Consider the following 12758-nt stretch of genomic DNA (forward strand, 5'->3'; position numbering starts at 1 on the left):
TTTTTTTTTACAAGGTTTTGGATTATTTCACATTGCCTAAATGTTTTGTAGAAAATGTGTTGATATACATTAACTTTTTGGAGTCCTTATTCAGCAATTCAGTTAAAAAAATCCACAAAACATTCATTTATCGAGGAGACGAAAATAGTCATCATGGTTAAAAAATAGGTATTTAAACTTTATTTGGTTAAATATTACATTTTATACATTATATAATGCCTACTTCAATTGAAAGAAAAGAAAATGTAAAAAAAAATTGTGGTTTTCCAGAGGAGTCCCCACAGTCAGGGTATTAAAAACTGAAAAACCGTTAGTACACTTAAACTATATGAAGTATTTAAACAAATGTTTATTTTAAATTATATTAAATAGGTCTAATAAATCTATATATTAAGTCTGATACCACACCACCGATACAGGTATTTTCACCAAATTGATAGGAAGTGGGGATTTCAGGTAAAATAGCTTTATGTGCAGCACTAGTGCATTATTCCTTGGCTTAGTTAATCTTTGGACACTTTTCCTATTACTAACAAGTTAATTTTCTTTAGATACTGAATTTTAGAACCTAGGCGTACCTTGACCATTTGGGGTCCATAAAATATTTATTTTTGAGGCCTGAAATGAATATAATTTTTGGGTCTTAAGTAGATTATTTTTAGGGCTCGAGGCTGATACAATTTTAAGTTTTTGGACAAATTTGTTTTTGGAGTCCCTAGTGTATTGGTTTTTGGGGCCCGGGACTCATACAATTTTAAGTTCTTGGGCAAAATTGTTTTGGGGATTTGTGGTGGATTAATTTTCCAAGGCAGATTATTTTTGGGGCCCAGGGTGGATTAGTTTATTAACGCTGTTACTAATTCTCCAAGAGTGGGAAATTTGTCAGGTACAACTGGTATTTTTAAGGAGCTGAGCGGGTACTTTTGGTCAAGAGAAATAGCAGTACTGCTCTTGTATTACATCTTAATCTTTATCTAACATGTGAATTAAATTAATATTAGAGGTTTATACAATGCGGATTAATCTGCAACGTCTTTGTCCTGACTAGAACAGATAAGGAGGGTTCTACTGTAGATGAAATACCTTTAGAACTTCCACGAGCCACATATACTGCTTAACAACAAGTTTTATACCATATTCCAGAAAATAGTAAGCCTCAGTATTAATGCTGATGAACTGCACTGGACCAAGTTTGAACTCGTAAAAGAGATTTTCAAACTCCTCAACGTTTGGCATGTTGAATCTATATCTGTAGTGACTGAAATTGCTGAAAAATAAAAAAAAAATTAATTAAGACCAAACATTTTTGTGTTCAAGGAACATAAAGGAATCATTCAATATTTGAGAAATTAGTTTATTTAGTTTTGTTTTAATAATAATTAAATAACAATTTAAACAGTTTATATCTTTAAAAGTTGCTTTAGTAAATAAAATTAGACATTGAATTGAATATGTACTGCTACAACCCATCAAGGGTCAGGGGTGCAGTACTTTGTAAGGAAGGAGATGATTTGGCCAGCATTGTGCTCAACCGCCAGATTTTTACCCAATCAATGGTACCCACTTAACATGCCTGAATGGACCCTGGAATGCTCCCAAATCCACGGGGCTGACTCACAGCTTCAATAAAACAGAAACAAATTATTTGCCACATCCGGATTTGAACCCTGGTCCTTGGATTTAGAAGCACAATCCCGTACCATTGAACTACCCACTCTCAAAAATAGAAATGCTATGTATCGAGGAATTAGCCATGATTTCAACAATATGTCGTTTATTAAGGTGTTTCGTCATCTGCTTCTGATCAGGGTATCCTTCTGGGAAGCTTTTAGCATCCTCGGATATGGAAACATCTGTATTAAGTTTGTCACATTACCAGAGGCCCCTGAGAAAATTAGATTGACTAACCTTTAAGTATCGAAGCAGAAAATAGGTTAGGACGAGGGACCAGAATCAAATTAACCAGGCAGATCCTTGTCCAGGAAGTCCAACTTTTTGTTAAACATCCTCGGCCCTGAGGAGGGGGACGCCTGCTTCGGGAGTCTTCGGACATCGATAACCAATCAGAGAAGAAATTTAAAAATAAGGTAACGCCCTAAAAGAGAAGTGGGAGAAAAAGACAAGAGGGAATTTACAGAAGAACAGATAGACAGACTCAACAGGAAGGCGCAGACGAGTAAGGACCTGATTCAGAGGATGCGCTTCGAGCACACCAAGGCCAGGAGGCCTGGACATTCCTGATGAAACAGAAGACACCCACGGCACTACATCCCACGGCATCAGCAGCTATAAGTATAAATTAACTAATAAGCAATCATGTAATAATTTATATTTTATGGCAACCTTTATCTGAATCATTTGAATCATTTTAATCACAATAACAACTTGTAAATAAATACTTAGTTTCTTTATATAGTTTATATACTGTTATATATCCCCATATACCACTCTTTATTATCCTATATAATCAATGGTAAGAACATTTTATGAATATAAAGGTATTTAATTGGTAAACTGGTAAACACACAAACAGCCTTTGGAAAGGAATCCAATTATAATAATAGTTTTTAGGACTCAATTTATAATCAATTAATTAACTTATTTTGGATAATTGCCTTCAGCGATTATCCTGGCATCCCAAGTAAATCTGCTACTAGAACATAGCAGAAATAACAGCCTGAAAATAAAAATAGACATTACTGCGACTCACTGAAATTGACCAACCAGAATCACTAGTTTATATCATTAATTTACAATTTTCACTAAAATGGCTCTAACAATTTTGATTTTAAAATTAATTACATCAATGGGTAATTAGAAAGTCTTTAATATCTGCTACATCTTACTTTCATTGAAACAGTCTGATAGAGATTATACTATGAATTTTCAAAATGGCTTCCTCTCAAGTACCTTTATTTAAAATAATTAACCATCTCTAGTTAGTAGAAATCAAAAAATCATAGATATTAACTACAATAGAGTTGTATAAGTAACAAAATGCAGAAAAAAGAAGAAATAATTGTCTAAGCTGAAACAAATTTTCGGAAATAAGAGTAGTAATCTAGATGTATAATATCCCAAAAGAAAGCAAATTATTTATATTAAATGATTATAAAAAGGCATAAATAAATAAATGTTTCCATAATACAACCATAGTCAGTCAGTTTTTACATTCACTTGCTTATTTATGAAATATTAGTTGAGAATATGGGAAATATTGCCATAGTGATAAATAAATAAATGAATTTCTGTTTTGACAGCAACAAGCAACAATTAATTTCAACTTAAATTAGGGTGATAAGGGAAAGTTGCGTGATGCGTGCACACAACTCTAATACATTAACATTACACTGAAAATTATAGACAGTCAAAGTAATTATGATCTTTAAAAATTTCTCCTGGATATTTTAACTTGAAAATGTCCGGGATTTTTACAAAATTATACAAATAAATATTAAATAGGCATTGGACACACTAAGGCTCCTCGAGATTACCAGGAGAAACAATAAATGGAACGTAAGCTGCTATAGCCTCAATCTACTGTAAACAGTATGTTAGGTAGAAATATGAACCTTACAGTCCTCAAACCAATAACTTTTTGGAATTTCAACATTTTGACTATTATGACTAATTTAATACCCCAATTTTCATATAAAAAGTCTACTATGTGACTCTAAGGATGATTATAAGGTGAACTTTGATCACTAAAATAAAACATTCTATGTGCGTCAGTTAGAAAATTTTTATTCAAAACCTCAAAATTATACTGTTTGCACATAGTGCAGATATTGAGTTGGTATGACAACGTTATGTAAATATTTTCATAAATAATTTTACAAATACTAATTTTTTGCCATAAATTCTTGTTTTCATAATGATGGTGTGAAGATAGTTGACCATATATATAAACAAATGAATTATTTGTATTTTTTTCTGCTGATCGCACTCCCTGACTATCTCCTATTAATTCTTGTTTTCTTTTTTTACAAATTGTTCCCAACAAATTTTCATATTTATTGTGAAAAAAACAAATATTTCATTTATAGTTTAACTATTTGTCAGGTCAATGGAATATATAAATGAGAAAGAGTTTCTTCTCATATAGTAGACAATATTTTGTACTATATGGCTATAAGAACAAGATTATTCAGAAAATAAATGTCCCAATATCTGATCTTATATTGGATTATACTATACAGTAAATAATTAGCAAAAGATAAAAAAAAATAATAACAAAACAAATAATAGAGAGAGAATTAAACACATTATACAAAGAAATATTAAATTGTTACTAAACGTACTATGCCTCCTCGTGGTTACCAGGAGAAACCATATAAGGAACATAAGCTGCTATAGGCTCAATCTGCCGCATGAACTGATCTCCGACTTCACCTTCAGCCTAAAAAAATAAAATAATAATAAATAAATAAAAAAAAGAAACTTTCTTCAATTAAAAAAAAATTGTAAATAATATGATCATTGGAATTCCATTAATAAATTTGTATGATTTCTAAAATTAAATATAGTAAGTTAATTGGCATAAATATCTTAAAACTTGATTAATAACTTCTAAGAATAATTTTCGTCATTGTATATTTTAAACCCAAACCCAAACAATTGAAACCATGTAAATGAAGATAAGAATAATAAAAGAACTAAACTATATGAATTGAGCTCATTTGAAAGATATTAAGTGTTTTGAAAATATCAAAATTATAATTTGAAAGCTTCAATACTGTAGCTCGCCAAGGTGAGGCTCAAGTAGAATTAAGTTTAAACTAATGCTCCCTTCCTAGTGAGTAAAAGGTAGCTTAGGTAGAAAAGTGAACCATATGCAGATTTTTCATGAACTTATTTATGAATAATCATTTATCTATAAATTTTAGTTTTTCAAATTTTTACATTTATCATGAAATAATAAACAAACATTTAACTGATAGTTAAATTATCTGATGGGTCAACAAATAATTTTTAATGGGGAAGAAATTGGTTTAATTTCACCACTGACATTTTCTTATTAAAGAACTAGAAATCTAAAGATTGAGTATAAATAGTCATAATAACAAGTTTTATTACGAGGAAAAAATGGTTGGGGATGCGGTCATCAAAGATACACAAATAAAAAAAACTTCTTTATTTGTCCCGACGTTTCGACCAAATAAAATTAAATAATAATAAACAAACTAGGAAACATATATAACACAATAAATTAAGTAGATAGTAATTGATTGATACTAATAAAAGAAAAATGTAATATTGTAGAGGTAAGAGTCATACAAAATAATTTTTATCATTTATTTTGTATAATTTTTACCCCTACAATATTATATTTTCACCCCTACAATATTATATTTTGTCTTCTATTTGTATCAATTTACTACTATCTACTTAATTTATTGTGATATATATTTCCCTGTTTGTTTGTTATTATTTTATTTTTATTTTTATGTTTCTCTGAGTTATGGTTGTTATCTCACTTTTTGTTTTTTCCGCTCTAATGAAGGCTTGAAATTCAGGTCGAAAAGTCGGCACAAATAAAGAAGTTTTGTTTATTTGCGCAACCCCCCGACCATCTTCCCCTCCTCATCAATGGTCAACTATTAACACCTTAAACAAGTTTTATTCATTCCTCAAACTATTCCTTGGACTATTCTCAATTCTACATAGCCATATTCTTATGAGAAAGCTATAGACCAAAAGATGGAATATAAATAGAAATAATAAAAACTTTTAATCATTCTTTAAAGACCATACGCCTCTGGGCAGATAAGAATTTGGATAAATTATTTGAAGATAACTATAGTTTTATACTAATTACTTACATCCCTCATATCATAAGCAAAATCGCCAATATGCAAAATAGCATCAAAGTGGCTTCGCTGTGTTTCTTCTTGGAGAAAAGGCAATGACCTTCCATTAATGTTGCCTAGATCACCATATACAGCAAGCGTCGGAACCCAATCCGATGAAGGATCCAAACTCCGAAACCAGAACTCTTCTGACCACCCCAGAGTACTTCCACAGTGATAAACTAAATATTTTAACAAAATAATGATTCAAGGCAACTTAGCATAAGGTAATAAAGAATAAATAACAAAAGTAACTAGTAAAAAATAAAGTGAAATCTTCACATTATTTACCATATTTCTGGCAAGGAATGAGATTTTCAAGTTGTACCCTGTGAATAAACCTTTTTAATTTTTCTTTTCCACCATCATTGAATAATGCTGTATCACCAGTTGCTATTTTTACCATGCCTTCTCTGCCATACTTACAAGTTGGAATAGGAGTGGGTGACATGGTTTGCCATGTCACTACTATGGTAGTTACATTGTCTAAAATAAAACAAATATCTTAATAATAGTTATATGTATAATACATCAATAACAATATCAAACAGTGACAAAAGTTTTAATAATTACTTCATTTGTATAAGTTAAAACTAATATGTTTGCTTCTTTAACTGCTGGACAAAAGGATCACATCACCTATACTTTTATCTCTAAAATTATGCCACAATTTATTTGCAAATAAGTATTGTAACAAACTCCATACTTATTCGAACAAAAGCAAATCAATTTTTAGTTCAGTTCCATATAAGTTTAATTCCCTCTGTACATTTCATTTTTTCACTCGGGGATTCATTGCTATTTCTATAAATCAATTCGCTAGTAAACTATTTTTTTTTTTTATACTAGTTTATATTGTTTCAAAATGAATTGTTAAATTCTTTGAATTTAAAGGAGGAAATAATGATAATATAGCACGAAGAGGGAATCAGCAAATGCACTATTGTCTGATATCTGACCAGTCAATGGTATCCAGGACAGCAAAACATTACAAAGGGAAAGGCGATCACACAAAAAGACCTGCATCAGGTCGATCATGTTCTACAACATGACACTATTCATTTGCTATTATACAATTACATCTAATGAACCAGTTCTCTAAAGCCAAAGAAATAACCTAGAATACCTAATTGAAGGATTCTAGAAGGAGGCTCAATGTTGCTGTGTGGTATTATCTGTACAGTGTTACACATCAGTGATAAAGGCACCATAGATACTCTCAGGTATATTGAAGACATCCTCCAAGAATATGTCAGTGCTATGCTTGAATAGTGGCACATCTTTCAGAGAAAGGTTTTTAAATTTGTGTTTGTTATATTCCACAGATTGTACCACAGACTGGATGTATGTAACAACTTTAATAGCCTTGGGAAAGTTTGTAGGACGACTTCAGAAGAGAAAGAAACCACAGTCTACAGTAATATCTTTGGAATATGTCCAACGCTAAATAAAATCAAAAAAGTTTTTTATCAGATGTGCCACTATTGAAACAAAGCAGCGATGTAATAATATTAACATTAATTGGAGTTGATTTGGTAACTCAATAATAATGCAAGGCCTCGTACTGTTTGAATGATATGTGAGTACAATACAGAAGCAGGAACTAGAGCTCTGTATCTTCCAACAAGAAGTCATGATCTCAACACAACAAAGCATACCTAAAATATTATGAGAAGATGTATGAAAAACCATCAGGTTCTACCAGGGACTCACATCACAGAACTCAAGACAGTCCTAAGAAAAGAGTAGGACAACACACTCCAGGAATTTCAAAGAAAATTTTAATTTGTTTGATGCCTCGACAACTGAATGTGGTAATCAAAACTGGAGGGGGAGTAGCGAATTCCTTTTACATTTAACTAGCAGATTATTTTTATATTTAAAACCTTATTTGATTTTGATATGAAAATAGTTACTTTTTCCTCATTATTAGCCGTTTAATTATAATTATCCCTTGGTTTCTTTTACTTATAAAAATAACTTTTTTAATAATAGTTCCAAGTGGTGTGAAACGTTTGACCAATAGTTTATACAAGCTAAGCTAGTGATTCCACAGTTTCCAAGAAAACAAAAAAAATTTTAATTTAGTTACATACTTCCAATAGATAAATGTATTTGCTCTGGCTGTGTATACAGTACACTTATTCCTTCAGTTGGATTCTCAGGTTGCAACAAATCTAATTCTTCTTCATTGAATGAGGTATCCTCTTTATCAATTTCTTCATTCAGATTGGTTGAATTCTCATCGTCTAAGTGATTTTGTCCATTTGATTCATCGGGATCAGTTTTTGCATAATCTTGTTGTTTATGAGAATCATCAAACCCGTAAGAAGTTTTTAATTGATACTGGGATGGATCTTCGAGATTGTAGGATACTAATAAATCAATAGTTTTCCTCTGAGAGGAGAAGCTAACAAAAATAAGGAGAATAATTGTTTGTCTAATGATTCTATTCATGTCTCCTAAAACAAGATAATATAATTTTAAAAATAAACTTAAAATTAAAAATCCAAAATCAAAGATAAATACCCAGGCTATGCTCCCTAAAATAGTCTAACAGCATAAACTTATTAAGGAATAATAACAAAGAAAACTGATAATAGAAACAGTGATAAGATAACAAGTATTAATAAGAATTAGTTTTTAAATATTGAGGGCTAAATAGGCAAAACTAGAAAAAAAAAAAGATCTTTGTCGGGCATAAAATGGTTTAATTTAATAAGTAACTCAAGTCATGGACAAATATAAACTTTTATTAATACGGAATGTAAGTAGTTGAAAGATTCCAAATCGAAATACAAATATGGATGAAGGGACAGATATATTTTACATGCAGTTTTTTTTAAAAATCTTTAAGTGACATTTAATGAATGAGAAGAAATATAAAATTCAAATACCCCAATGAGATTCGTTATCAGTAGAGGGAGGAGCAAAACATACTGATAAGGCAAGTCCCTCCAAAGTCTGCTCATTCGTAATGAAGAAAATAATCGTTGAGATGTTAAAACTTGCAAATTATTACTTTATTTATTTCAAATAACAATTAAATAGTAGAAGTCATAAACAATAATATCTGGTCCCACTCAAATCAATTTGAAAACCTGACTTAAGAAGACAAATAATAAGAATACAGAGCTAGCGATTCACTCGAGAACTAATTTTAAGAAATTTTATTTCACTAAACTTTAATGTTTTCTGGAAGCTTTGGTTAATAAATTATTTAACAAATAGCATTTCTTTTGTTTTGTTTTTAATTTTCATTTATTTTTAAATTCGATGATCCGAAATATTTTGTGTTGATAAATCAATAAGAGGGAAAATGCAAATCAAAATTATATATATTTTTTTATTTACATTATAATTAGATGTTATTTTTAAAAATGTAAATATTTTGTTCGGGTTGTGTGCTGCAGTTGCTTCAATACGAGTTTGATAATAGTCAAAACTCTTGATGGAACAAATTCTAATTCTATCACCGTTAACAGATCAGTTCCAACGAACACTTTTGATAGTCAAAAACTGTCAGAAGCATGCGCAGTACGGCTTTCTTATTACGAATTGATCGGGTTCAAAAGGTGACCCGTCTGACTGGGTTCATTTCTATATAAATATAGAAAATTTTACGTTACATAATATAATAATTATGTAATATCCTTATATTATGTTTTTCTTGCATAAATTATAATGGTTGATGTTGTGTTTCAGTAATGAACTAACTCTTTGACGGGGCAATTGCCGGGAAAATGGCCCTCAGAGTTCTTGGTTTCTCTCCGCGGCCTTTTTTTTTTTATCCCGGAACCTCTGAATCTAGAACAAAAGAATGTTTTAATAATATATAAAAAATACAAATGTACAATCATTGTGGATGTTTCTCCTTGTATTGTAGCGGAGCAATATCTTAACAGCTTTAGAAATTAGTGTGATGGTCTGCACTGAAATGCTCATTTGGTTTATTTTAAGTGTTGAGCCATACTTTATTGTTTCCTTTTTCACTATATATAGCAATATCGTCGGCATATGCAGCGATGGATTCTTTACTGTAATTATGTCCTACAATATCCCCCGGAAAAGGGGGGTCAGAGATAAGACATCATTGGGGAACACAGTGCCAAGATCCTGGACAGTTCGTGACGAGCCCGTACAGCTAGACTCCGTTTATAATGACACTATAGAGCTGTTCTGGGCACTCGAGGTTCGTGAACTACCGGCATAACATGTGAGACAAGGAGTCAGATGTTTTCGTACAGTTTGTTGAAATCATAGATGTCTCTGCATTTTTGTTGAGATCTCTGCTCACCTATGTCTGAAGTCTCACAAGATGATGTTCCGTACTGAGGTGTGCTTGAAAGCCAGTTTGCTCATGGGGGATAACGGAGTTCCCACAAAAGTTTCGAAGATAACTAAGAATAATTTTCTCGAAAACTCTTGCGAGAAGTGGTTTTAGGCTTGTAGGCCAGTAATGTTCTTCTTTATCCCCTGTCCTCGCTGGCTTTAGTAGCGAAAGCAGGATGGTGTGTTTCCATTTCTTGAAGAAGTATCTCAAACGGAGGCAGGAGTTGTACAAATTCGTGAGGTGGGCTATTCCTTTCCTCGAGAGCTGTTTCGGGACCTCGCTGTGGTCTGAGGCTGGTTTTCTGCTTGAGCGTCTGAGAATAGCATTTAGTAGCTTGGGGTCATGGACATAATATTGCCACCCCTGTGCAGAGGCCTCGATTGAATGCCTCTCTCTTTGTGGTCAGCAATGAGTTTGCTTTTAGTAGTTGTGGCACTCTTCATAAAGCGAGAAAACTAATCCCTTTTATAGTTTCTCTGATTAATATTTACCCAGCGGGCCCCTTTACAACTGAGATCCATATATTAAAACCAAATAAAAATGAACTGCGAAGTACGATTGCTTCAAGAAAGATTGAGCAGTTTATCAATGATGTACTTAAATAAATAGACTTTTTAGAAATAATTAATGATTTTGCTAATCAAAAATCAAGAAAATTGCATCTTTTAATGCCTTTTTTATAAAAAGTTTGTCACTTTTAAAATATTAAATAAATTAATGATTTTAACTAGTGTGTTCTTTGTAACCCAAATGTATTCAAAATATGATTTGAAGAGCCCGGCCTCAAATATTAAAGTGCCACGGACTCCCGCTTGTTTAGAGAACAAATAATCAAATTGACAGCCATTTGTCCAGGCTAACAACTCAAATACCAAGTTCGGAACTGTCTCTGATATTCTCAAGTCAGGTATCGTTCGAGTATGCGCAGTTCATTAATCCTGAACTAGAAGATAGCAAGTTCATGATTCATCCTTGGAACAAACCTCACATCAATTGAGTTGTTTATAACCTTTCTTTATTTATGGTTACAAACCAGTTTACTCTTTGATCAAGCTTGAGGGAGTTTGATAATGGAATCGATAAAAAGAAATATACATTCAACTTCATTTATTTCAAATTATTCTGTTTTATTATTGATTATTTTTTTTTATTATCAGATTAGCATTCATACAATCCAAGCCCAAGGAAATAAATGGGAATGCAATTCCTACCCTATTGAGGCTAAGCTTTGTAAACAATTCATCATTTCTTAGTCAAATTTTGTTTAACTTAAGTTTATTATTTATTTTAGGAACAAAAAAGTGAGAAATCAAACTCAAAATTTCATTATCGGCACAAAAAAAGGTACCAGCACAGAATATACAAAATAAACAAGAAACTGTGATGAGAAAGAACAGTGATCTGAAACAGTAGTAAATAACCCTTCAAGATGGAATTGAAGGAATTAAACGCACATTCATTTTTAATTATTCTTTTTTTCTAGTTTTATTGCTAATTTCTTTTTTCTACAATATGATTGAAAAAATTCTTTGAATTCATTGAATCCAAACCTATTAAGGAAACAGAGCCCCTAGATGAAGGCAGTGTGTGTAAACAAGTTATTATTTCTTAGTCAAATTTGCAAAATAATAGTCATTAGTTTTTAAAATGCAATTGTTTTCTTTAAGATTAAAGGAACTTTATTTACTTAAATAAACATTTTTCTGGTTACTAAAGTAAATAAAAACCATAAAAACAAGTTAGACTGTATTTGAGTATTAATAAAACCAGTCTTTAATATATATTTTTTTTTAATTTAGCCTGAAGATAGCTTGAATGGAGAGGGAGTGTTTGTGTGTGTGTGTGTATGTGTAATGGACAACATCCAGTGGCACTTATTGGAGACTGAGCCCCTTCATGATATTGAATTAGAAGAAGAGGCTTCTCAACAAAAATCTATTCAGCGGTCCAGGAAGTATTGCCCATTGTAAAGAAGTCAGTAAAGAAAGGACAATCGTGGTGGAATCATTAACTGACGAGCCTCAAGCGTGAAACATATCGAGCACGAAGACGATTCCAGAGAGAAAAGAATTCTGGTACTAAAGAAGGCTTAAAAACTGCGTATTTTGCCCGGAATAAGTATTTTCAAAGATGAAATTAGGAAAGCAAAGAAAGATACATGGCATAAATATCTAGAGGAATGCACCAGCCCTTGGGGACATACATACCGAAAAGCCCTTGGTTCGACTTGGAATAGGAATACCTTCTCAGGAACAGAGAACGATGCCCAGACGAGAAGAGACTATGGAGGCCATAATGCTGAAATTTTTCCCAGTATGACCCAATTAGTGATACTGTAAATCACATACAATGCAAAACAGAAATGGATGTGCCTCCTCAAATTGAAGATGCTCCTACATGGGACGAACTGGATGTGGATATGGCTTTCGATAAAATTCGTCTAGGAAAGGCACCGGGACCAGACATGATAGGTGCTGCAATTTGGAATAACACCAGAAGAGCCCTAATCAGCCCTTTAACTACTTTCTACAACAAATGCTTGAAAGAAGGTGCCTCCCTCGAATTCGGAAGGAGGC

The 12758-nt window shown here is 32.0% G+C and overlaps 1 protein-coding gene across 1 annotated transcript in view; it reads right to left on the reverse strand.

Annotated features, from left to right (window-relative positions):
• Positions 1–8703, reverse strand: part of LOC106679880 (acid phosphatase type 7) — a gene marked incomplete in the record, with an annotated part of 18370 nt that extends 9667 nt beyond the window's left edge. Inside the window, 6 exon segments of the mRNA XM_067045549.1 lie at positions 1084–1267; positions 4302–4399; positions 5823–6031; positions 6141–6335; positions 7946–8311; positions 8379–8703. Coding sequence (XP_066901650.1) covers positions 1084–1267; positions 4302–4399; positions 5823–6031; positions 6141–6335; positions 7946–8311; positions 8379–8412 — 1086 coding nt within the window.
• Between the last annotated feature and the right edge of the window lie 4055 nt (positions 8704–12758).

Source organism: Halyomorpha halys, unplaced genomic scaffold (genome assembly GCF_000696795.3).
Source record: "Halyomorpha halys isolate HHAL.00 unplaced genomic scaffold, Hhal_1.1 Scaffold228.1, whole genome shotgun sequence".
NCBI lineage: Eukaryota > Metazoa > Arthropoda > Insecta > Hemiptera > Pentatomidae > Halyomorpha > Halyomorpha halys.